The sequence below is a fragment of the Coloeus monedula genome (assembly GCF_965178545.1).
Source record: "Coloeus monedula genome assembly, contig: HAP1_SCAFFOLD_4, whole genome shotgun sequence".
Classification (NCBI taxonomy): Eukaryota; Metazoa; Chordata; class Aves; order Passeriformes; family Corvidae; genus Coloeus; species Coloeus monedula.
In genome coordinates, this window is record NW_028120829.1 from 1,255,007 (window position 1) to 1,281,494 (window position 26,488).

Consider the following 26,488-nt stretch of genomic DNA (forward strand, 5'->3'; position numbering starts at 1 on the left):
ACTCAGGGACAGTGGGGACAGTGGGGACATTGGAATGGTGACACTGGGGTTTGGGGACACTCAGGGACACTCAGGGACAGTGGGGACATTGGAATGGTGACATTGGGGTTTGGGGACACTCAGGGACAGTGGGGACATTGGGGACATTGGAATGGTGACACTGGGGTTTGGGGACACTCAGGGGCATTGGGGACATTGGAATGGTGACACTGGGGTTTGGGGACACTCAGGGGCATTGGGGATATTGGAATGGTGACACTGGGGTTTGGGGACACTCAGGGGCATTGGGGACATTGGAATGGTGACACTGGGGTTTGGGGACACTCAGGGACAGTGGGGACATTGGAATGGTGACATTGGGGTTTGGGGACACTCAGGGACAGTGGGGACATTGGGGACATTGGAATGGTGACACTGGAGTTTGGGGACACTCAGGGGCATTGGGGACATTGGGGACATTGGAATGGTGACACTGGGGTTTGGGGACACTCAGGGACAGTGGGAACACTCGGGGACACTCAGGAGCACTCAGAGGCACTGGGGACATTGAGGGGACACTCAGGGGATGTTGGGGACATTCAGGGACACTCAGGGACACTCGGGGACATTGGGGACAGTGGGGACACTCAGGGACACTCAGAGGCACTGGGGACATTGAGGGGACATTGGGGACACTCAGGGACACTCAGGGACATTGGGGACATTGAGGGGACATTGGGGACACTCAGGGACACTGAGGGGACATTGGGGACACTCAGGGACATTGGGGACACTCAGGGACACTCAGGGACATTGGGGACATCGGGGACAGGGACTCGTCTGCTCCCAAAGTCCCCTCAGGTCCCCAACAAGTGCGGCCACCGCCTCGGTGCCACCCACCGACACCGTCACCTGCGGGCACAGCGGGGTTTGGGGACACTGGGGACACTCGGGGACACTCAGGGGCATTGAGGGGCCATTGGGGACACTCAGGGGATGTTGGGGACACTCAGGGACACTGAGGGGACACTGAGGGGACACTCAGGGACATTGGGGACACTCAGGGACACTCAGGGCCATTGGGGACATTGGGGACACTCAGGGACACTCAGGGACATTCAGGGACATTGGGGACACTGAGGGAACATTGGGGACATTGAGGGGACACTCAGGGACCATTGGGGACACTCTGGGACACTCTGGGACACTCAGGGGACACGGACAGTGACACCGGTACAGGGGGACAGTCAGGGACAGTGACACAGGGACAGGGACATGGGGACACTGAGAGACAGAGAGGGGACACTGAGGGACAGGGGGACAGAGAGGGACAGGGGGACACGTGGGGACACTGAGGGACAGGGGGACAGAGAGGGACACAGGGACATGGGGACAGTGGCGCACTGAGGGACATGGGGACCCTGAAGGGACAATGAGGGACACAAGGACAGGAGGACACAGGGACATGAGGGGCCACTGAGGGGACACTGAGGGACACGGTGACGTCAGGGGACACTGAAGGACTCGGGGACAAGGAGGGACAAGGGGGACACGGACACCACAAAGCCACCGCCCCTCCCCCCGTGCCCCCTCCCCCGTGTCCCCTCACTGTCCCCATGTCCCCCCCTGCCATCCCCGTGTCCCCTCACTGTCCCCGTGTCCCCCCCCGCCATCCCCGTGTCCCCCCGCTGTCCCCTCACCGTGGCGCGGGGCCCGTAGGGGCCGCTGTGGCCGATGGGGACACAGGTGACGCCGGCGTCCTGGTAGCGGCGGCACACGGGGACAGCGGCCACGGCCGGCACCTCGAGCAGCAGCCCCGGCTCCTCGGCGAACAGCAGGGACAGCGCTGGGGACAGCGGGGACATTGGGGACACTGGGGACACTGGGGACAGCGCTGGGGACATTGGGGACATTGGGGACACTGGGGACAGCGCTGGGGACAGCGGGGACATTGGGGACACTGGGGACACTGGGGACACTGGGGACAGCGCTGGGGACATTGGGGACACTGGGGACACTGGGGACAGCGCTGGGGACATTGGGGACACTGGGGACAGCGCTGGGGACACTGGGGACATTGGGGACACTGGGGACACTGGGGACAGTGCTGGGGACATTGGGGACATTGGGGACACTGGGGACACTGGGGACAGCGCTGGGGACAGCGGGGACATTGGGGACACTGGGGACACTGGGGACACTGGGGACACTGGGGACAGCGCTGGGGACAGCGGGGACATTGGGGACATTGGGGACAGCGCTGGGGACATTGGGGACACTGGGGACACTGGGGACACTGGGGACAGCGCTGGGGACACTGGGGACACTGGGGACATTGGGGACACTGGAGACACTCGGGACATTGGGGACATTGGGGACACTCAGGGGACATTGGGGACATCGGGGGGGGTTGTGGGGACACTGGGCACGCTCAGGACGCCCCGGGCACACGCGCGGTCACTCACGGGTGACGCCGGGCGGCGGCGCGGGGACATCGACGGTGACACCGCAGTTGCCGGCAAAGGCCATCTCCAGGAGGCAGCCCAGGAAGCCCCCGTCGCTGATGTCGTGGCCGGCGGTCAGGACACGCTCTGGGGACACCCAGATGGCACCTCAGGGTCACCAAATGTCACCCAGGGCCACCTCGGTGCCACCAAACGTCACCCGGGGTCACCCCGGTGCCACCAAACGTCACCCGGGGTCACCCCGGTGTCCCCCAGGGTGGGACAGCCCAGGAGCCCCCGTCACCGATGTCATGTCCAGCGGTCAGGACACGCTCTGGGGACACCCAGATGGCACCTTAGGGTCACCTGGGGTCACCTCAGGGCCACCAAATGTCACCCAGGGTCACCTCTGAGTCACCTGGGGTCACCTGGGGGTCACCAAATGTCACCTGGGGTCACCTCAGGGTCACCAAATGTCCCCTGGGGTCACCTCAGGGTCACCTGGGGTCACCTCGGGGTCACCAAATGTCACCTGGGGTCACCTCAGGGTCACCAAATGTCACCCAGGGTCACTCAGGGTCATCTCAGGGGGGCCCCAAACCCCGCCCCCCCCAGGTTGGGAAATCCCAAAATCTGAGCCAGGGGGATCCCAAAATTTCCCACCTGCAGCCCCAAATTTTTCACACCTGGACCCCAAAATTCCCTCCCGGAGAGCATTTCCTGCAAATCCCAAATTATCTCCTTCGACCCCTCCGAAAGTCCCTCAAATCCACCCCAAACCCCCCAAATTCCATCCGAAATCCTCCCGAAATTCCCCCCAACCTCCCCGAATCCCCCAAACTGCCCCAAATCTCCTCAAATCCTCCCCAATTCCTTCAAACTGCCCCAAATCTCCTCAAATCCTCCCCAATTCCTTCAAACTGCCTCAAATCTCCTCTAACCTCCCCCAAACCACTCTCGAATCCCTCAAAATCCCCAAATCCCCCCAAATTCCATCCAAAATTCCCCAAACTCCTCCAAAATCCCCCTCAAATCCTCCCAAATCCCCCAATTCCAGCCCCCTAAAATCCCATAAAATCTCCCAAAATCTCCTTCAAATCCTCCCAAATCGCCCCAAAATCCCCCTCAAATCCACCCAAAATCCCCCAAAATCCCAAAAATCCCCCAAATCCCCCCCAACCTCCCCCCAAAACCCCTCAAATTCCATCGAAACTCCCCCAAATCCTCCCAAACCCCCCCCCCAAAACCCCTAAAATCCCCTCAGACTCACCTGAATCCCCACAGATCCACCCCAAAATTCACCCAAACTCCACCCAAAAGCCCAAAACCGCCGGTTTTGGCCCCAAACCTTTGAGCAGCTCCTGGGTGACGTTGAAGGCGCTCTCGAGGCTCCGCGGCTCGTCCAGGTCGGGGCAGGCGTCGCCCACCTGGGCAAACACCTGGGCCAGGGCCGAGCCCCCCAGGCGGTGCTGGCCCGGGTTCAGCTGCACCCACAGCAGGGCCCCTGCGAACCCCAAAAATCAGCCCCCAAATCGCCCCAAAAACAGCCCAAATCCACCCAAAACCGGCCCCAAAACAGCACGGGACAAAATCGGGACCAAAAAGGGACAAAAATGACCCAAAATGGAGCCAAAAGTGGCCCCAGACACACCCGGGGACACCAAATCCCACACGGGACCCCAAAATGTCCTGAAATGTCCCAAAGTGACCCAGAAAACGGCCCCAAATATCCCAAAAATGGCCCCAAAAACAACCCGGAAAAAATTGGCACAAAAAAGGGACTAAAATGATTCAAAATGGAGCCAAAAGTGACCCCAGACACACCCAGGGACACCAAATCCCACCAGGACCCCAAAATCAGCACAGAAATGTCCCCAAGTGACCCCAAAAGTCTCCAAAATCCACCCAAAAACACCCAGGGAAAATCAGCACCAAAAATGGACCAAAATGACCCAAAATGGAGCCAAAAGTGGCCCCAGACACACCCAGGGACACCAAATCCCACACGGGACCCCAAAATGTCCTGAAATGTCCCAAAGTGACCCAGAAAATGGCCCCAAATATCCCAAAAATGGCCCCAAAAACAACCAGGAAAAATTGGTACAAAAAAGGGCCCAAAATGAAGCCAAAATGGAGCCAAAAGTGACCCCAGACACACCCGGGGACACCAAATCCCACCAGGACCCCAAAATCGGCACCAAAATGTCCCCAAAGGGACCCCAAAAATCTCCAAAATCCACCCAAAAACACCCAGGGAAAATCAGCACCAAAAATGGACCAAAATGACCCAAAATGGAGCCAAAAGTGGCCCCAGACACACCCGGGGACACCAAATCCCACACGGGACCCCAAAATGTCCTGAAATGTCCCAAAGTGACCCAGAAAATGGCCCCAAATATCCCAAAAACGGCCCCAAAAACTCCCAGGGAAAAATCAGCACCAAAAATGGATGAAAAGGACCCAAAATGGAGCCAAAAGTGACCCCGGACACACCCGGGGACACCAAATCTCACCCAGGAACCCAAAATCGGCACCAAAAAGTCCCAAATTGTCCCAAGTGACCCCAAAAGTCTCCAAAATCGCCCCAAAAACACCCAGGGAAAATCAGCACCAAAAATGGACCAAAATGGAGCCAAAATGGAGCCAAAAGTGGCCCCAGACACACCCGGGGACACCAAATCTCACCCGGGACCCCAAAATGTCCTGAAATGTCCCAAAGTGACCCAGAAAATGGCCCCAAATATCCCAAAAACGGCCCCAAAAACTCCCAGGGAAAAATCAGCACCAAAAATGGATGAAAAGGACCCAAAATGGAGCCAAAAGTGACCCCGGACACACCCGGGGACACCAAATCTCACCCGGGACCCCAAAATGTCCTGAAATGTCCCAAAGTGACCCAGAAAATGGCCCCAAATATCCCAAAAATGGCCCCAAAAACAACCAGGAAAAATTGGTACAAAAAATGGACCAAAATGGAGCCAAAAGTGGCCCCAGACACACCCGGGGACACCAAATCCCACCCAGGACCCCAAAATCGGCACCGAAATGTCCCAAAATGTCCCAAAGTGACCCCAAATATCCCAAAAACAGCCCCAAAAACTCCCAGGGAAAAATCAGCACCAAAAATGGATGAAAAGGACCCAAAATGGAGCCAAAAGTGGCCCCGGACACACCCGGGGACACCAAATCTCACCCGGGAACCCAAAATCGGCACCGAAATGTCCCAAATTGTCCCAAGTGACCCCAAAAGTTTCCAAAATCGCCCCAAAAACACCCAGGGAAAATCAGCACCAAAAATGGACCAAAATGGAGCCAAAATGGAGCCAAAAGCGGCCCCAGACACACCCGGGGACACCAAATCTCACCCAGGACCCCAAAATGTCCTGAAATGTCCCAAAGTGACCCAGAAAATGGCCCCAAATATCCCAAAAATGGCCCCAAAAACAACCAGGAAAAATTGGTACAAAAAAGGGCCCAAAATGGACCCAAAATGGAGCCAAAAGTGACCCCAGACACACCCGGGGACACCAAATCCCACCAGGACCCCAAAATCGGCACCGAAATGTCCCAAAATGTCCCAAAGTGACCCCAAAAATGGCCCCAAAAATTCCCAGGAAAATTTGATACAAAAAAGGGCCCAAAATGACCCAAAATGGAGCCAAAAGTGGCCCCAGACACACCTGGAGACACCAAATCCCACCTGGAATCCCAAAAGTGGCACCGAAATGTCCCAAAATGTCCCAAAGTGACCCCAAAAATCCCCAAAATGGCCCCAAATATCCCAAAAACAGCCTCAAAAGCACCCGGGAAAAACTGGAACAAAAAGGGCCCAAAATGGACCAAAAGGACCCAAAATGGAGCCAAAAGTGGCCTCAGACACACCCCGGGACACCGAATCCCACCTGGAATCCCAAAAGTGACATCAAAATGTCCCAAAACGTCCCAAAGTGACCCCAAATACGCCAAAAACGGCCCCAAATATCCCAAAAATGGCCCCAAAACCAGGTGGGAGAAGAAATCGCTCCCAAAAAGGACCCAAATGTCCCCAGGTGTCCCCAGGGTGTCCCCAAATGTCCCCAAGGTGTCCCCAAGGTGTCCCCAAGGTGTCCCCAGCCCCCCCCAGGTGTCCCCAGGTGTCCCCAGGGTGTCCCCAAATGTCCCCAAGGTGTCCCCAAGGTGTCCCCAAGGTGTCCCCAGGTGTCCCCAGGGTGTCCCCAGGTGTCCCCAAGGTGTCCCCAGGTGTCCCCAGCCCCCCCCAGGTGTCCCCAGGGTGTCCCCAAGGTGTCCCCAGGTGTCCCCAGGTGTCCCCAGGTGTCCCCAGGGTGTCCCCAAGGTGTCCCCAAATGTCCCCAGGTGTCCCCAAGGTGTCCCCAAGGTGTCCCCAAGGTGTCCCCAGCCCCCCCCAGGTGTCCCCAGGTGTCCCCCAGGTGTCCCCAGGTGTCCCCAAGGTGTCCCCCAGCTGTCCCAAGGTGTCCCCAGGTGTCCCCAAGGTGTCCCCAGCCCCCCCCAGGTGTCCCCAGGTGTCCCCAGGTGTCCCCAGGGTGTCCCCAAGGTGTCCCCAGCCCCCCCCAGGTGTCCCCAGCTGTCCCAAGGTGTCCCCAGGGTGTCCCCAGCCCCCCCCAGGGTGTCCCCAGGTGTCCCCAGGTGTCCCCAGGGTGTCCCCAGGATGTCCCCAGGTGTCCCCAGGTGTCCCCAGGTGTCCCCAAGGTGTCCCCAAGGTGTCCCCAGGTGTCCCCAGCCCCCCCCAGGTGTCCCCAGGTGTCCCCAGCCCCCCAGCCCCCCCAGCCCCCCGCCGCTCACCGCGGTCCTTGGGACACTTGAGGTCGGGGGTGACGGTGCCGGTGACATCGGGGCACACGGCGTAGGCCGAGATCACCAGGGCGCCTGCGGGGACAGCGCCCACGTCACCCACGGGTCCCCAGCGTGTCCCCAGTGTCCCCTGGGGGTCCCCAACGTGTCCCCAACGTCCCCTGGGTGTCCCCTGGGTGTCCCCAGTCCCCCCAGTATCCCCGACGTCCCCAATCCCCCAATGTCCCCAGTCCCCCCCAGTGTCCCCAGTCCCCCCCAGTGTCCCCAGTCCCCCCAGTGTCCCCAGTGTCCCCAATCCCCCCCAGTTCCCCCAGTGTCCCCAGTGTCCCCCCCAGTGTCCCCAACCTCCCAGTCCCCCCAGTCCCCCCCAGTCCCCCCAATCCCCCCAGTCCCCCCAATCCCCCCAGTCACCCCAGTGTCCCCAATCCCCCCAGTCCCCCCAGTCCCCCCAATCCCCCCAGTCACCCCAGTCCCCCCCAGTCCCCCCCAGTCCCCCCAGTGTCCCCCATCCCCCCCCAGTGCCGCGGTGTCCCCGATGGTGTCACCAGGGGCCATCACGGTGTCCGTCCCCACTCGGGCCGCCATGCTCAGCGAGTCCTTGCCGCCGTCGATGGCCACCCCCAGGCGGTGCAGGGCCACCACCAGCGCCTCGCAGGCGGCCACCAGCGCCCCGCCCTCCGCGCCCGTCTTGGCGCCCCACATCCAATTCCCCGAGCACTTCACGTCCTGCGGACACACAGGGGACACACAGACAGACAGACAGAGGGACAGATGGGGGACACACAGGGGACAGAGGGACAGACAGGGGACAGACAGGGGACAGACAGACAGACAGACAGAGGGACAGAGGGACAGAGGGACAGAGGGACAGATGGGGGACACACAGGGGACAGAGGGACAGACAGGGGACAGAGAGAGGGACAGACAGACAGAGGGACAGACAGGGGACACACAGGGGACAGACAGAGGGACAGAGGGACAGAGGGACAGATGGGGGACACACAGGGGACAGAGGGACACACAGGGGACAGAGAGAGGGACAGACAGACGGACAGAAGGACAGGCAGAGGACAGAGAGACAGATGGGGGACACACAGGGGACAGACAGGGGACAGACAGAGGGGACAGACGGGGGACAGAGGGACAGATGGGGGACAGACAGGGGACAGACAGACGGACAGACAGACAGAGGGACAGAAGGACAGGCAGAGGACAGAGGGACAGACAGGGGACAGAGGGACACACAGGGGACACACAGGGGACGGACAGACAGACAGACAGAAGGACAGAGGGACAGATGGGGGACACACAGGGGACAGACAGAGGGACAGACAGACAGAGGGACAGAGGGGATTTTGGGGACATTGGGGCCAGGGCCGGGGACGCAGAGAGGGACACGGAGGTGCCGCAATCGGACACAGACGAGGGGAAGGCACCGCTCAGGGCCGGCCCCGGAGAGCGGCTCCGCTGCCACCCCCCAGTGTCCCCCAGTGTCCCCAGTGTCCCCAGTGTCCCCAACCCCCAGTGTCCCCAGTGTCCCCCCAGTGTCCCCCCAGTGTCCCCAGTGTCCCCCCAGTGTCCCCAGTGTCCCCAGTGTCCCCAACCCCCAGTGTCCCCCAGTATCCCCAGTATCCCCAGTGTCCCCCCAGTGTCCCCAGTGTCCCCAGTGTCCCCAGTGTCCCCAACCCCCAGTGTCCCCAGTGTCCCCAACCCCCAGTGTCCCCAGTGTCCCCCAGTGTCCCCCCAGTGTCCCCAGTGTCCCCAGTGTCCCCAACCCCCAGTGTCCCCCAGTGTCCCCAGTGTCCCCAACCCCCAGTGTCCCCCAGTGTCCCCAGTGTCCCCAACCCCCAGTGTCCCAAGTGTCCCCCAGTGTCCCCCAGTATCCCCAGTGTCCCCAGTATCCCCAATGTCCCCCAGTATCCCCAGTGTCCCCAATGTCCCCAGTATCCCCAGTGTCCCCAATGTCCCCCAGTATCCCCAGTATCCCCAGTGTCCCCAATGTCCCCAGTATCCCCAGTGTCCCCAATGTCCCCCAGTATCCCCAGTGTCCCCAGTATCCCCCGTATCCCCAGTATCCCCCCAGTATCCCCAGTATCCCCCCAGTATCCCCCCAGTATCCCCAGTGTCCCCAGTATCCCCAGTATCCCCACTGTCCCCAATGTCCCCCAGTATCCCCAGTGTCCCCAGTATCCCCAGTATCCCCAGTCCCCAGGTCACCTTCAGATGGGTCACCCTGGCGAACACCAGGTTGGTGATGGCCTCGGTCAGCGCCAGCCGCGCTCCGGCCGCGGGGTCCAGCAGCCCCTTGACCGGCTGCTCGCCGATGGCCGTGGCCGCGCCGGCGTCCCCGAACTGGGACAGGGCCACCACGGCCACGTCGGCCAGCGGCGTGTGCAGGGGGCCCACGCACTGCTGCTGGGCCACCAGCCCCGTCACCGAGCGGTCCACCTGGGGACACAGGGACATTGGGGACAGTGGGGACAGTGGCCAGGGGCCCTGGACACTGCTGCTGGGCCACCAGCCCCGTCACCGAGCGGTCCACCTGGGGACACAGGGGACAGTGGGGACAGTGGGGACAGTGGCCAGGGGCCCCGGACACTGCTGCTGGGCCACCAGCCCCGTCACCGAGCGGTCCACCTGGGGACACAGGGGACAGTGGGGACAGTGGGGACAGTGGCCAGGGGCCCCGGACACTGCTGCTGGGCCACCAGCCCCGTCACCGAGCGGTCCACCTGGGGACAGAGGGACATTGGGGACATTGGGGACAGTGGCCAGGGGCGCCGGGCACTGCTGCTGGGCCACCAGCCCCGTCACCGAGCGGTCCACCTGGGGACACAGGGACATTGGGGACAGTGGGGACAGTGGCCAGGGGCGCCAGGCACTGCTGCTGGGCCACCAGCCCCGTCACCGAGCGGTCCACCTGGGGACAGGGGGACATTGGGGACAGTGGGGACAGTGGCCAGGGGCCCTGGACACTGCTGCTGGGCCACCAGCCCCGTCACCGAGCGGTCCACCTGGGGACACAGGGGACAGTGGGAACATTGGGGACAGTGGCCAGGGGCCCTGGACACTGCTGCTGGGCCACCAGCCCCGTCACCGAGCGGTCCACCTGGGGACACAGGGGACAGTGGGGACAGTGGGGACAGTGGCCAGGGGCGCCGGGCACTGCTGCTGGGCCACCAGCCCCGTCACCGAGCGGTCCACCTGGGGACACAGGGACATTGGGGACAGTGGGGACAGTGGCCAGGGGCGCCAGGCACTGCTGCTGGGCCACCAGCCCCGTCACCGAGCGGTCCACCTGGGGACAGGGGGACAGTGGGGACAGTGGGGACAGTGGCCAGGGGCCCCGGACACTGCTGCTGGGCCACCAGCCCCGTCACCGAGCGGTCCACCTGGGGACAGAGGGACATTGGGGACAGTGGGGACAGTGGCCAGGGGCGCCGGGCACTGCTGCTGGGCCACCAGCCCCGTCACCGAGCGGTCCACCTGGGGACACAGGGGACAGTGGGGACAGTGGGGACAGTGGGGACAGTGGACACAGAGGGGACAGAGGGACAGAGGCGTTGGGGACACCAGGGACAGACGGGGACAGAGGGACAGAGGGACATTGGGGACGCTGGGGACATCGGGGACACACAGGGACACAAAAGAGGACAGCGGGGAATGGCACAGGTGTGGCACAGGTGTGGCACAGGTGGCAATGGGGTCACACAGGTGACACTCAGGTGAGACTGAGGTGACATTGAGGTGACACTCAGGTGACAGGTGACACTCAGGTGACACTCAGGTGACAGGTGACACGGGTGGCACTCAGGTGACACTCAGGTGACACTCAGGTGACACTCAGGTGACACGGGTGGCACTCAGGTGACACTCAGGTGACACTCAGGTGACACGAGAGAGCACAAATGGCACAGAAATGACACAGGGCTGACACCAAGGTGGCACAGGGGTGGCACAGGTGGCACAGGTGACACTGAGGTGGCTGAGGTGACACAGGTGACACTGAGGTGACACATTTAACACACACAGGTGACACTCAGGGGGCACAGGTGACACTCAAGTGACAGAGGTGACACAGGTGACACAAGTGACACTCAGCTGACACAGGTGACACACAGGTGACACTCAGGTGACACTCAGGTGGCCCAGGTGACACAGGTGACACTCAGGTGGCCCAGGTGACACTCAGGTGACACAGGGGTGGCCCAGGTGGCCCAGGTGACACTCAGGTGACACTCAGGTGACACTCAGGTGACACTCAGGTGGCCCAGGTGACACTCAGGTGGCCTCACCTTGTTGCTCAGGTACCTCTTGCTGGCCACGGCCAGGGGGAGTTGGGGTCACACAGGGGTCACACGGGGGTCACATTTAACACACACGGGTGACACAGGTGACACTGAGGTGACACAGGGGTGACACAGGTGGCCCAGGTGACACAGGTGACACTCAGGTGACACTCAGGTGACACTCAGGTGACACTCAGGTGGCCCAGGTGACACTCAGGTGACACTCAGGTGACACTCAGGTGACACTCAGGTGGCCCAGGTGACACTCAGGTGACACAGGTGACACTCAGGTGACGCTCAGGTGGCCCAGGTGACACTCAGGTGGCCTCACCTTGTTGGTCAGGTACCTCTTGCTGGCCACGGCCGGCAGCCTCAGGACCCTCTCGAGGGCCTCCTGGACCGAGAGCGCCGGGGGGAGGCTCAGGGGGCGCCGGGGGAGGGGCGACAGCGACAGCTGGAACTCCTGGGGGGGGGCAGGGGGACCCCCAAATTTGGGGGGGAAAAGTCACATTTGGGGTCCCCCCCCACCCCCAAAAAATTCGGGGTCCCAGAATTTGGGCTGGGGTTGAAATTTGGGGATTAAATGGGGGGGGAGAGGGAGGGGAACTCGGGGGAGGGGCCTAAATTTGGGGTGGGGGGGTCCAAAATTTGGAGAGGGGTGCCAGAATTTGGGGGGGGGTCTCAAATTTGGGGGGGGGCCCAAAAAATTTGGAGTCCCAAAACTCAGGGAGTCCAAAAATTTGGGGATTTGAAGTTAAAGGGGTTTAAATGGGGAGGAGGAGGGGGGGAACTCTGGGTGGAGCCCAAAATTTGGGGGGGGGGGTCCCCAAAAAATCTGGTTTGCCCAAATTTGGGGAGATCCAAATTTGGGGGGTTCAAATTGAAGGGGTCTTAAAAGGGGGGGGGGGGGGAGCCCAAATTTGGGAGGGGGGGGCTCAATTTGGGGAGGGGTCCCAAAAATGTGGGGGGAGGGTTCAATCTGGGGGGTCCCCAAAAAATCTGGGGGTCCCAAAATTTGGGGATGAAAATTAAAGGGGGTTCAAGTAAGGGGGAAAAAAAAGGGGGGGGATTTTGGGGGGGGGGCGGCAAAATCTGGGGGGGGGGGGGGTCCCCAAAATTTTGGGGTCCCAAAATTCAGGGAATCCAAAAATTTGGGGATTTGGAATTAAAGGGTTTGAAATGGGGGGGGGAACCCAAAATTTGGGGGGAGGGTGGAAAAATTTTGGGGGTCCTTTAATTGGGTCCCCCCCCCCCCCATATTTTGGGCTCCCCCCTCCTTTTTTGGGGTCCCTTTTTTGGGGTCCCCCTTCCTTTTTTTGGGATCCATTTTTGGGACCCCTTTTCAGGGTCCCCCCCCTCCCTTTTTAGGGTCACTTTTAGGGACCCCTCCCTTTTTTTGGGGGCCACTTTTTGGGGTCCTCCCTCCCCTTTTTGGGGTTGTCCTTCCCCCAGTTTCGGGATCCATTTTGGGGACCCCCTTTCCCTTTTCAGGTCCTTTTTTGGGGTCCCCCCTCCTGTTTAGGGGTCTTTTTTTGGGATCCCCTTTTTGGGGTCATCCCCCCCAATTTTGGGATCCTTTCCTGGGGCTTTCCCTGCCAGTTTTGGGATCTCTTTTTGGGGTTGTTCCTCAACTTTTGGGATTTCTTTTTGGGATCCCTTTTTGGGGTCCCTTTTTGGGGTTGTTCCCCCCAATTTTGGGATCTCTTTTTGGGGCCCCCGTTCACCTTTTGGGGTCCAATTTTGGGATCCCTTTATGGGGTTTCATCCCCTCATTTTGGGGTCCCTTTTTGGGGTTGTTTCCCCCAATTTTGGGATCTCTTTTTTTTCCCCCAATTTTGGGCCCCCGCTCACATTTTGGGATCCCTTTTTGGGGTTGTTCCCCCCAGTTTTGGGATCTCTTTTTGGGGCCCCTGTTCACCTTTTGGGGCCCAATTTTGGGATCCCTTTTTGGGGTTTTTTCCTCAAATTTTGGGGTCCCTTTTTGGGGCCCCCGCTCACATTTTGGGATCCCTTTTTGGGGTTGTTCCACCCAGTTTTGGGATCTCTTTTTGGGGCCCCTGTTCACCTTTTGGGGCCCAATTTTGGGATCCCTTTTTGGGGTTTTTTCCTCAAATTTTGGGGTCCCTTTTTGGGGCCCCCGCTCACATTTTGGGGTCCTGTTTTGGGATCCCTTTTTGGGGTCCTAAAATCCCAAATCTGGGATCCCATTTTGGGCCCTCCCCTCCCCCCCCCCCAGTTTTGGGGCTGGTTTTGGGGTCCCCTGCTCCCATTTTGGGATCCCTTTTTGGGGTCACCCCCCTCCCAATTTTGGGGTCCCTTTTTGGGGTCATCCCTCCCAGTTTTGGGATCCCTTTTTGGGCTCATCCCCCCAAGTTTTGGGGCCCTTTTTGGGGTCCCCCTCTCACCTTTTGAGGCCCCGTTTCAGGTTCCCTTTTTGGGGTCTCCCCCCCAATTTTGGGGTCCATTTTTGGGGTCGTCCCTCCCAATTCTGGGGTCCCTTTTTGGGCTCATCCCCCCAAGTTTTGGGGCCCTTTTTGGGGTCCCCCTCTCACCTTTTGGGGCATCTTGCCCAGCACCCACTCGAGCTCAAGGTTGACGGGGGTGGGGAGCCCTTCGTGGGACCCCCCCTCAGGCACCGGCGCCGCCAGGTCATCGACCAGCACAATCTGGGGGGGAGGGGACACCCCAAAATCAGCCTCAAAAACCCCCAAAATCCCCCCCAAAACCACCCTCAGGAGCCCAAAAACAATCCCAAAAACCACCCCCAAAAATCAACCCCAAAACACCCCCAGGACCCAAAAAATGAAACCCAGAACCCCCAAAACAATCCCAAAAGCGATCCCCAAAAATGACCCCCAGAACCCCAAAATTACCCCCAAAACCACCCCAAAAATAACCCCAAAATTACCCCCACAAGGAGACCCCAAAAATGACCCCCAGAACCCCAAAATTACCCCCAAAACCACCCCAAAAATAACCCCAAAATCACCCCCACAAGGAGACCCCAAAAATGACCCCCAGAACCCCAAAATTACCCCCAAAACCACCCCAAAAATAACCCCAAAATCACCCCCACAAGGAGAGCCCAAAAATAATCCCCAGAACCCCAAAATTACCCCCAAAACCACCCCAAAAATAACCCCAAAATTACCCCCACAAGGAGACCCCAAAAATGACCCCCAGAACCCCAAAATTACCCCCAAAACCACCCCAAAAATAACCCCAAAATCACCCCCACAAGGAGAGCCCAAAAATGATCCCCAGAACCCCAAAATTACCCCCAAAACCACCCCAAAAATAACCCCAAAATCACCCCCACAAGGAGACCCCAAAAATGACCCCCAGAACCCCAAAATTACCCCCAAAACCACCCCAAAAATAACCCCAAAATTACCCCCAAAACCACCCCAAAAATAACCCCAAAATTACCCCCACAAGGAGACCCCAAAAATGACCCCCAGAACCCCAAAATTACCCCCAAAACCACCCCAAAAATAACCCCAAAATCACCCCCACAAGGAGACCCCAAAAATGACCCCCAGAACCCCAAAATTACCCCCAAAACCACCCCAAAAATAACCCCAAAATCACCCCCACAAGGAGAGCCCAAAAATAATCCCCAGAACCCCAAAATTACCCCCAAAACCACCCCAAAAATAACCCCAAAATTACCCCCACAAGGAGACCCCAAAAATGACCCCCAGAACCCCAAAATTACCCCCAAAACCACCCCAAAAATAACCCCAAAATCACCCCCACAAGGAGAGCCCAAAAATGATCCCCAGAACCCCAAAATTACCCCCAAAACCACCCCAAAAATAACCCCAAAATTACCCCCACAAGGAGACCCCAAAAATGACCCCCAGAACCCCAAAATTACCCCCAAAACCACCCCAAAAATAACCCCAAAATTACCCCCACAAGGAGACCCCAAAAATGACGCCCAGAACCCAAAACCCATCCCCAAAAACCACCCCAAAATGACCCCCAAAACCACCCCCAAAAATGACCCCAAAACGATGCCCAGAAAGCCCCAGAATGACCACAAAAACGACCCCCAGAACGCCAAAAACCACCCCATAAAATGAGCCCCAAACCCCCAAAATTACCCCAAAGAGACCCCAAAAATGACCCCCAGGAGACCTAAAACCTTCCCCAAAACTGACCACAAGAACCCCTCAGAATGACCCCCCAGGACCCCCCAAAAAACCCCCAGAGACCCCAAAAACGACCCCAAAATGACCCCAAAAATGACCCAAAAATGACCCCAAAAATGACCCCCAGGATGCCCCCAAAATAAAACACAGAAACCCCAAAACTACCCCCAAAAATGACCCCAAAAATGACCCCAAAATGACCCCAAAATGATGCCCGGGAGCCCCAAAACGACCCCCAGGGCCCCCCCTCCCCAAAAAAAGAAACCCCAAAATGACCCCAAAAATGACCCAAGGGGACCCCAGAGGGCCCCAAATGTCACCCGAGGGACCCCCCAGTGTCCCCCAATCCCCCCCAGGGTCCCCAAAAGCCCCAAAATCCCCGAAATCCCCAATGTCCCCAATGTCCCAAAATCCCTGAAATCCTCAATGTTCCCAAATCCCCCCCAGGGTCCCCAAATGCCCCAAAATCCCCAATCCCCCAATGTCCCCACTGTCCCTGATGTCCCCAACTCCCCCAAATCCTCAATGTCCCCAACCCCCCCACTGTCCCCAATCCCCCCCAGTGTCCCCAAAATCCCCAATCCCCCAATGTCCCCAGTGTCCCCAAGTCCCCCCCATCCCCAGCACCCCCGCTGTCCCCAAAATCCCCAAAATCCCCATTGTCCCCAATGTCCCCAATCCCCCAATGTCCCCGATGGCCCCGATGGCCCCCAGTGTCCCCAACTCTGCCCCAAAATCCCCACTGTCCCCAATCCCCCCCACTGTCCCTGCTGTCCCCGATGTCCCCAACAGCCCAAGTGTCCCCAAACCCCCCAATGTCCCCAATGTCCCCAAAATCCCCCAAATCCCCAATGCCCACAATGCCCCCAATGCCCCCAACGCCCCCAGTGCCCTCTGCTGTCCCCCTGTCCCCCCTCTGTCCCTCTGTCCCCCCGTCCCTCTGTCCCTCTGTCCCCTCTGTCCCCCTGTCCCTCTGTCCCCCCGCTGTCCCTCTGTCCCTCTGTCCCCTCTGTCCCTCTGTCCCTCTGTCCCTCTGTCCCCCTGTCCCCTCTGTCCCTCTGTCCCTCTGTCCCCCCGCTGTCCCTCTGTCCCTCTGTCCCCTCTGTCCCTCTGTCCCCCTGTCCCCTCTGTCCCTCTGTCCCCCCGCTGTCCCTCTGTCCCTCTGTCCCCCCGCTGTCCCTCTGTCCCTCTGTCCCCCTGCTGTCCCTCTGTCCCTCTGTCCCCCCTCTGTCCCCCTGTCCCTCTGTCCCTCTGTCCCCGCTGTCCCTCTGTCCCTCTGTCCCCCTGTCCCCCCGCTGTCCCTCTGTCCCTCTGTCCCTCTGTCCCCCTGTCCCCCCTCTGTCCCTCTGTCCCCCCGTCCCTCTGTCCCTCTGTCCCTCTGTCCCCCCTCTGTCCCCTCTGTCCCTCTGTCCCTCTGTCCCTCTGTCCCTCTGTCCCCCCTCTGTCCCCTCTGTCCCTCTGTCCCTCTGTCCCCCCTCTGTCCCTCTGTCCCTCTGTCCCTCTGTCCCCCTGTCCCCCTGCTGTCCCTCTGTCCCCCCTCTGTCCCTCTGTCCCCCTGTCCCCCCTCTGTCCCTCTGTCCCCTCTGTCCCTCTGTCCCCTCTGTCCCCTCTGTCCCTCTGTCCCTCTGTCCCCCCGCTGTCCCTCTGTCCCTCTGTCCCCCCGCTGTCCCTCTGTCCCCCTGCTGTCCCTCTGTCCCTCTGTCCCCCCGCTGTCCCTCTGTCCCTCTGTCCCCCTGCTGTCCCTCTGTCCCTCTGTCCCCCCTCTGTCCCCCTGTCCCTCTGTCCCTCTGTCCCCGCTGTCCCTCTGTCCCTCTGTCCCCCTGTCCCCCCGCTGTCCCTCTGTCCCTCTGTCCCTCTGTCCCCCTGTCCCCCCTCTGTCCCTCTGTCCCCCCGTCCCTCTGTCCCTCTGTCCCTCTGTCCCCCCTCTGTCCCCTCTGTCCCTCTGTCCCTCTGTCCCTCTGTCCCTCTGTCCCCCCTCTGTCCCCTCTGTCCCTCTGTCCCTCTGTCCCCCCTCTGTCCCTCTGTCCCTCTGTCCCTCTGTCCCCCTGTCCCCCTGCTGTCCCTCTGTCCCCCCTCTGTCCCTCTGTCCCCCTGTCCCCCCTCTGTCCCTCTGTCCCCTCTGTCCCTCTGTCCCCTCTGTCCCCTCTGTCCCTCTGTCCCTCTGTCCCCCCGCTGTCCCTCTGTCCCTCTGTCCCCCCGCTGTCCCTCTGTCCCCCTGCTGTCCCTCTGTCCCCCTGTCCCCCCGCTGTCCCTCTGTCCCTCTGTCCCTCTGTCCCCCTGTCCCCTCGCTGTCCCTCTGTCCCTCACCCGGCCGTCCCCGGTCACCGTCCCCACCACGCAGAGGGGGCAGCGCTCGCGCTCGGCCAAGCGCCGCAGCAGCGCCAGCACCGGCGGCCGCACCAGCAGCGCGTTGGACTCCTGGTACTCGGCCCCCCACAGCTCCAGGACGCTCAGCGTGGGGTCCCCCAGCTGCCACCGGGGCCACCAAGGTGTCACCGGGGCCACCAAGGTGTCACCGGGGCCACCGGGGCCATCAAGGTGTCACCAGGGCCACCAAGGTGTCACCAAGGTGTCACCAGGGCCACCAAGGTGTCACCAGGGCCACCGGGGCCACCAGGGCCACCAAGGTGTCACCAAGGTGTCACCAGGGCCACCAGGGCCACCAAGGTGTCACCAGGGCCACCAAGGTGCCACCAAGGAAATCCAGGGACAAAGGGAATTGGAGGGTTTGGGGACAAGGGACACTGAGGTGACACCAAAGGGACACTGGGGGGACACTGGGGGATACTGGGGGACACTGGGGGATACTGGGGGACACTGGGGGGGACTGGGAGGACACTGGGGGGACACTGGGGGACACTGGGGGGATACTGGGGGACACTGGGGACACTGGGGACACTGGGGAGGACACTGGGGGGATACTGGGGACACTGGGGGATACTGGGGATACTGGGGACACTGGGAATACTGGGGGACACTGGGGGATACTGGGAGGACACTGGGGGGACACTGGGGGGGACTGGGGGATACTGGGGACACTGGGGGACACTGGGGGATACTGGGGGGATACTGGGGGGATACTGGGGGGGACTGGGGGATACTGGGGACACTGGGGGACACTGGGGGATACTGGGGGGATACTGGGGGGATACTGGGGACACTGGGGACACTGGGGACACTGGGGACACTGGGGACGCTGACCTGGAAGCGGCTGGCGTAGATGACGGCCCCGGCCGGCTCCGAGATCTCCTTCAGGACGTTCCCTGGGGACATCGGGGTCAGCCCCAGTGACCCCAGTGACCCCAGTGACCCCAGTGACCCCAGTGACCCATCGGGGTCAGCCCCAGTGACCCCAGTGACCCATCGGGGTCAGCCCCGAGGCACGGCCCCAGTGACCCCAGTGACCCCAGGGGTGTCCCAGTGTCCCATCAGGGACAGCCCCGAGCCACGGCCCCGACCCCAGTGACCCACAGGGCTCCCCAAAGACCCCAAAATCCCCCCAAATCCCCCCAAATCCCCCCAATGTCCCCAATGACCCCAGAGGTGTCCCCAATGACCCCAGTGACCCCAATGATGACCCCAATGACCCCAATGACCCCAGTGACCCCAATGACCCCAGTGATGACCCCAATGACCCCAATGATGACCCCACTGTCACCGTTGCCACCGGCGCCCTGGTCGTGGATGGAGCTCACGGGGCTCCAATGACCCCAGTGACCCCAATGACCCCAGTGACCCCAATGACCCCAGTGATGACCCCAATGACCCCAATGACCCCAATGATGACCCCAGTGACCCCAATGATGACCCCAGTGACCCCAGTGACCCCAATGATGACCCCCAGTGTCCCCAGTGTCCCCACTGTCACCGTTGCCGCCGGCGCCCTGGTCGTGGATGGAGCTCACGGGGCTCCAGTGACCCCAATGACCCCAATGACCCCAATGACCCCAATGATGACCCCAATGACCCCAATGACCCCAATGATGACCCCCAGTGTCCCCAGTGTCCCCAGTGTCACCGTTGCCGCCGGCGCCCTGGTCGTGGATGGAGCTCACGGGGCTCCAGTGACCCCAATGACCCCAATGACCCCAATGACCCCAGTGATGACCCCAGTGACCCCAATGACCCCAATGATGACCCCAATGACCCCAGTGACCCCAATGATGACCCCCAGTGTCCCCAGTGTCCCCAGTGTCCCCAGTGTCACCGTTGCCGCCGGCGCCCTGGTCGTGGATGGAGCTCACGGGGCTCCAGTGACCCCAATGACCCCAATGATGACCCCAATGACCCCAATGATGACCCCAATGACCCCAATGATGACCCCCAGTGTCCCCAGTGTCCCCAGTGTCACCGTTGCCGCCGGCGCCCTGGTCGTGGATGGAGCTCACGGGGTTGCCGGCGCCGCTCTCGGCGCAGCCGCGCAGGACCCGGTTCAGCTTCTGCTCCATCTCGGGGTCCCCGCGCTGCACGGCCCCGAGGTCGCGCTCGGCCTCGTTGTCCCCCTGCACCTGTTCGGGCACGGGGGTGGCACCAAAAACCCCAAAATCCCCCTCAGGAACCCGAACCCGCCCAGATTCCCCCAAAATACCCACAAAGTATCCCCAAAATACCCCCCAAAAGGCCCAAAATCCTCCCAAATCCCCCCCAAAATCCCCCTCAGGAACCCGAACCCGCCCAGATTCCCCCCAAAATACCCACAAAGTACCCCCAAAATACCCCCAAAAGGCCCAAAATCCTCCCAAATCCCCCCAAAATCCCCCTCAGGAACCCGAACCCGCCCAGATTCCCCCCAAAATCCCCCCAAAATCCCCCCCAATGGCTCAAAATCCTCCCAAATGCCCCCAAAATCCCCCTCAGGAAGCCAAACCCGCCCGAATTCCTCCCAAAATCCCAACAAAATCCCCCAAAATACCCCCAAAAGGCCCAAAATCCTCCCAAATGCCCCCAAAATTCCCCTCAGGAACCCAAACCCGCCCGAATTCCCCCCAAAATACCCAAAGTACCCACAAAATCCCCCCAAATGGCCCAAAATCCTCCCAAATCCCCCCAAAATCCCCCTCAGGAAGCCGAACCCGCCCGAATTCCCCCCAAAATCCCAACAAAATCCCCCAAAATACCCCCAAAAGGCCCAAAATCCTCCCAAATGCCCCCAAAATTCCCCTCAGGAACCCAAACCCGCCCGAATTCCCCCCAAAATACCCAAAGTACCCACAAAATCCCCCCAAATGGCCCAAAATCCTCCCAAATCCCCCCAAAATCCCCCTCAGGAAGCCGAACCCGCCCGAATTCCTCCCAAAATCCCAACAAAATCCCCCAAAATACCCCCAAAAGGCCCAAAATCCTCCCAAATCCCCCCAAAATCCCCCTCAGGAACCCGAACCTGCCCAGATTCCCCCCAAAATACCCACAAAGTATCCCCAAAATCCCCCCAAAAGGCCCAAAATCCTCCCAAATCCCCCCAAAATCCTCCTCAGGAACCCGAACCCGCCCGAATTCCCCCCAAAATACCCACAAAGTATCCCCAAAATACCCCCCAAAAGGCCCAAAATCCTCCCAAATCCCCCCCAAAATCCCCCTCAGGAACCCGAACCCGCCCAGATTCCCCCCAAAATACCCACAAAGTACCCCCAAAATCCCCCCAAAAGGCCCAAAATCCTCCCAAATCCCCCCAAAATCCTCCTCAGGACCCCGAATCTGCCCAAATTCTCCCCAAAATCCCCCCAAAGTACCCCCAAAATACCCCCAAAAGGCCCAAAATCCTCCCAAAAACCCCAAAATCCACCCACCCCTACCACCCCCAAAATCCCCCTCAAGAACCCAAATCTGCCCAAATTCCCCCCAAAATACCCCCCAAAATCCTCGCCAAATTCCCCCCAAATGGCCCAAAATCCTCCCAAATCCCCCCAAAATCCTCCTCAGGAACCCGAACCTGCCCAGATTCCCCCCAAAATACCCACAAAGTACCCCCAAAATCCCCCCAATGGCCCAAAATCCTCCCAAATCCCCCCAAAATCCCCCTCAGGAACCCGAACCCGCCCAGATTCCCCCCAAAATACCCACAAAGTACCCCCAAAATACCCCCAAAAGGCCCAAAATCCTCCCAAATGCCCCCAAAATTCCCCTCAGGAACCCAAACCCGCCCGAATTCCCCCCAAAATACCCAAAGTACCCACAAAATCCCCCCAAATGGCCCAAAATCCTCCCAAATGCCCCCAAAATCCCCCTCAGGAAGCCGAACCCGCCCGAATTCCCCCCAAAATCCCAACAAAATCCCCCAAAATACCCCCAAAAGGCCCAAAATCCTCCCAAATGCCCCCAAAATTCCCCTCAGGAACCCAAACCCGCCCGAATTCCCCCCAAAATACCCAAAGTACCCCCAAAATCCCCCCAAATGGCCCAAAATCCTCCCAAATCCCCCCAAAATCCCCCTCAGGAAGCCGAACCCGCCCGAATTCCTCCCAAAATCCCAACAAAATCCCCCAAAATACCCCCAAAAGGCCCAAAATCCTCCCAAATCCCCCCAAAATCCCCCTCAGGAACCCAAACCCGCCCGAATTCCCCCAAAATACCCACAAAGTACCCCCAAAATCCCCCCAAATGGCCCAAAATCCTCCCAAATCCCCCCAAAATCCCCCTCAGGAACCCGAACCCGCCCAGATTCCCCCCAAAATCCCCCCAAAGTACCCCCAAAATACCCCCCAATTGCCCAAAATCCCCCCAAATCCCCCCAAAATCCTCCTCAGGAACCCGAACCCGCCCGAATTCCCCCCAAAATACCCACAAAGTACCCCCAAAATCCCCCCAAAAGGCCCAAAATCCTCCCAAATCCCCCTCAGGAACCCGAACCCGCCCGAATTCCCCCCAAAATACCCAAAGTACCCACAAAATCCCCCCACAATGGCCCAAAATCCTCCCAAATCCCCCCAAAATCCTCCTCAGGAACCCGAACCCGCCCAGATTCCCCCCAAAGTACCCACAAAGTACCCCCAAAATCCTCCCAAATGGCCCAAAATCCTCCCAAATCCCCCCAAAATCCCCCTCAGGAACCCGAACCCGCCCAGATTCCCCCCAAAATACCCACAAAGTACCCCCAAAATACCCCCCAATGGCCCAAAATCCTCCCAAATCCCCCCAAAATCCTCCTCAGGACCCCGAATCTGCCCAAATTCCCCCCAAAATCCCCCCAAAGTACCCCCAAAATACCCCCAAAAGGCCCAAAATCCTCCCAAAAACCCCAAAATCCACCCACCCCTACCACCCCCAAAATCCCCCTCAAGAACCCAAATCTGCCCGAATTCCCCCCAAAATACCCCCCAAAATCCTCGCCAAAATCCCCCCAAAAGGCCCAAAATCCTCCCAAATCCCCCCAAAATCCCCCTCAGGAACCCGAACCCACCCAGATTCCCCCCAAAATACCCACAAAATCCCCCCAAAATCCCCCAAATCCCCCCTGAAATCCCCCCAAAACCACCCCAAATCCCCCAAAATCCCCCCAAAATCCCCAAAATTACCCAAAACTCCCCCAAAATCCCCTAAAGTCCCCCAAAATTCCACCAAAATCCCCCCAAATCGCCCCAAAATCACCCCAAAATCCCAGCAAAAATCCCCCAAAATCGCCCCAAAACCACCCCAAATCCCAAAAAATCCCCCCAAAATCCTCCAAAATTGCCCCAAACTCCCCAAAAATCCCCCCAAAATCCTCCAAAATTGCCCCAAACTCCCCAAAAATCCCCCCAAAATCGTCCAAAATCGCCCCAAAATCCCCCCAATTTTTCCCAAAATCCCCCAATTTTTCCCCAAATCCCCGGAAATTTCCCAGACCTGGATGGAGGAGGCGGCCCCTCCCCCCACGCCGATCCTGTACACGGGACCCCCCAAAATCCCCCCAAAATCCCCCCCCAAATGCCCCAAAATCCCCCCCGAAATCCCCCCAAATCCCCCCCAAATCCCAAAAAATCCCCCCTAAATCCCCCAAAATCACACAAAATTACCCAAAACTCCCCCAAAATCCCCTGAAGTCCCCCAAAATTCCACCAAAATCCCCCAAAATCGCCCCAAAATCACCCCAAAATCCCAGCAAAACCACCCCAAATCCCCAAAAATTCCCCCTAAATCCTCCAGAATTGCCCCAAACTCCCCAAAAATCCCCCCAAAATCGTCCAAAATCGCCCCAAAATCCCCCAATTTTTCCCAAAATCCCCCAATTTTTCCCCAAATCCCCGGAAATGCCCCCAGACCTGGATGGAGGAGGCGGCCCCTCCCCCCACGCCGATCCTGTACACGGGACCCCCCAAAATGCCCCCAAAATCCCCCCCAAAATGCCCCCAAATCTCCCCCAAATCCCCAAAAATCCCCTCTAAATCCCCCAAAATCACCCAAAATTACCCAAAACTCCCCCAAAATCCCCTAAAGTCCCCCAAAATTCCACCAAAATCCCCCAAAATCACCCCAAAATCCCCGCAAAACCACCCCAAATCCCCAAAAATCCCCCCTAAATCCTCCAGAATTGCCCCGAACTCCCCCAATTTTTCCCAGCAAAATCCTCCAGAATTGCCCCAAAATCCCCCAATTTTTCCCAAAATCCCCCAATTTTTCCCCAAATCCCCGGAAATTTCCCAGACCTGGATGGAGGAGGCGGCCCCTCCCCCCACGCCGATCCTGTACACGGAACCCCCCAAAATCCCCCCAAAATCCCCCCCAAAATACCCCAAAAATCCCCCCTAAACCACCCCAAATCCCCCCAAATCCCCCCAATTTTTCCCAAAATCCCCCAATTTTTCCCCAAATCCCCGGAAATTTCCCAGACCTGGATGGAGGAGGCGGCCCCTCCCCCCACGCCGATCCTGTACACGGGACCCCCCAACTTCACCACCAGCATCCCTGGGGGGAGGGGCGGTCAGAGCCCACCGGGCATTCGGGGCCATTTTGGGGGGAAATTGGGGGATTTTGGGGCAATTTGGGGAGATTTGGGGCGATTTGGGGGGGGGATTTCAGGAGGATTTGGGGAAATTTGGGGGATTTTGTGTCGATTTTGGGGGATTTTGGAGGGATTTGGGGGTCCTGAGGGGGAGTTTGGGGGATTTGGGGGAGTTTGGGGCAATTTGGGGGGATTTTGGGGGAGTTTGGGGCAATTTGGGGGAAGTTTGGGGCAATTTGGGGGGATTTGGGGGAATTTGGGGCAATTTGGGGGAAGTTTGGGGGAGTTTGGGGGGATTTTGGGGGAGTTTGGGGCAATTTGGGGGGATTTTGGGGGAGTTTGGGGGGATTTGGGGGGATTTTGGGGAGGGTTTCGGGGGAGTTTGGGGGTCCTCAGGGCGATTTTGGGGGGATTTTGGGGGAATTTGGGGGATTTGGGGAGGGCTTGGGGGGAGTTTTGGGGAAGTTCGGAGAAGTTTGGGATGATTTGGGGGGAATTTTGAGGATTTTGGGCCGATTTGGGGGCATTTTGGGGCGGTTTGGGGGCATTTTGGGGGAGTTCGGGGGATTTCAGGAGATTTTGGGGGGATTTTGGGGCAGTTTGGGGGATTTTGGGGACTCTGGGGGGGGGTGGGGGGGATTTTGGGGGAGTTTTGGGGGTTTGGGGCAGATTTTGGGGCATTTTGGGGGGATTTAGGGGCTTTGGGGAGATTTTGGGGGAGTTTGGGGGAATTTGGGGGGATTTTGAGGGGATTTGGGGCATTTTGGGGTCTGACCGGGCTCCGGGGCATCTTTGGGGTTTTTTTGGCCATTTTGGGGTATTTTGGGGTGTTTGGGGAGATTTTTGGGGTTATTTTAGGACATTTTGGGGTATTTTGGGGTGTTTGGGGATGTTTGGGGGTATTGTTGGGCTCTTTTGGGGCGTTTTTGGGGTTATTTTAGGACATTTTGGGGTATTTTGGGGTGTTGGGGGATGTTTGGGGATATTTTGGGCTGTTTTGGGGCGGTTTTGGGGTCTGACTGGGCTCCAGGGCCTCTTTGGGGTTTTTCTGGACATTTTGAGGTATTTTGGGGTGTTTGGGGAGATTTTTGGGGTATTTTGGGGTGGTTTTGGGGGGTCTGGGGGTGGCTTTGGGATGTTTGGGGTGTTTGGGGGTGGTTTTGGGGTGGTTTGGGGTGGTTTTGGGGTGTTTTGGGATGTTTGGGGGTATTTTGGGGTGTTTGGGGTCTGACCAGGCTCGGGGGTGTCTTTGGGGTTTTTCTGGACATTTTGAGGTATTTTGGGGTATTTCAGGGGTGTTTTTGGGGTGTTTTGGGGTGGTTTTGGGGTGTTTTGGGATGTTTGGGGTATTTTAGGGGTGTTTTTGGGGTTTTTGGGGGCGGTTTTGGGGTGTTTGGGGGTGGGTTTGGGGTGTTTTGAGGCGGTTTTGGGGTGTTTTGGGGTATTTTAGGGGTGGTTTTGGGGTGCTTTGGGGCGGGTTTGGGGGCTGACCGGGCTCGGGGGCCTCTTTGGGGTTTTTCCGGACATTTTGAGGTATTTTGGGGTGTTTTGGGGTGGGTTTGGGGTGTTTGGGGGCGGTTTTCGGGTGTTTGGGGTGGGTTTGGGGTGTTTAGGGGTGTTTTTGGGGTGTTGGGGGCGGGTTTGGGGTGTTTAGGGGTGTTTTTGGGGTGTTTGGGGCGGGTTTGGGGTGTTTAGGGGTGTTTTTGGGGTGTTTGGGGCGGGTTTGGGGTGTTTAGGGGTATTTTAGGGGTGTTTTGGGGCGGGTTTGGGGTGTTTAGGGGTGTTTTTGGGGTGTTTGGGGCGGGTTTGGGGTGTTTAGGGGTATTTTTGGGGTGTTTGGGGCGGGTTTGGGGTGTTTAGGGGTATTTTAGGGGTGTTTTGGGGCGGGTTTGG

At 59.1% G+C, this 26,488-nt stretch overlaps 1 protein-coding gene across 1 annotated transcript in view; it reads right to left on the minus strand.

Moving 5' to 3' along the window:
- Positions 1–26,488, minus strand: part of PFAS (phosphoribosylformylglycinamidine synthase) — a 49,912-nt gene that overhangs the window by 16,778 nt on the left and 6,646 nt on the right. Inside the window, exons 4-15 of the mRNA XM_082303496.1 lie at positions 24,485–24,558; positions 20,030–20,186; positions 18,880–18,941; positions 17,986–18,147; positions 14,074–14,187; positions 11,853–11,984; positions 9,450–9,680; positions 7,778–7,958; positions 7,224–7,307; positions 3,772–3,927; positions 2,445–2,570; positions 1,680–1,825 (exon numbers count right to left, since the gene is read on the minus strand). Coding sequence (XP_082159622.1) covers positions 1,680–1,825; positions 2,445–2,570; positions 3,772–3,927; positions 7,224–7,307; positions 7,778–7,958; positions 9,450–9,680; positions 11,853–11,984; positions 14,074–14,187; positions 17,986–18,147; positions 18,880–18,941; positions 20,030–20,186; positions 24,485–24,558 — 1,625 coding nt within the window. The remainder of the gene's footprint in view (positions 1–1,679; positions 1,826–2,444; positions 2,571–3,771; positions 3,928–7,223; positions 7,308–7,777; positions 7,959–9,449; positions 9,681–11,852; positions 11,985–14,073; positions 14,188–17,985; positions 18,148–18,879; positions 18,942–20,029; positions 20,187–24,484; positions 24,559–26,488) is intronic.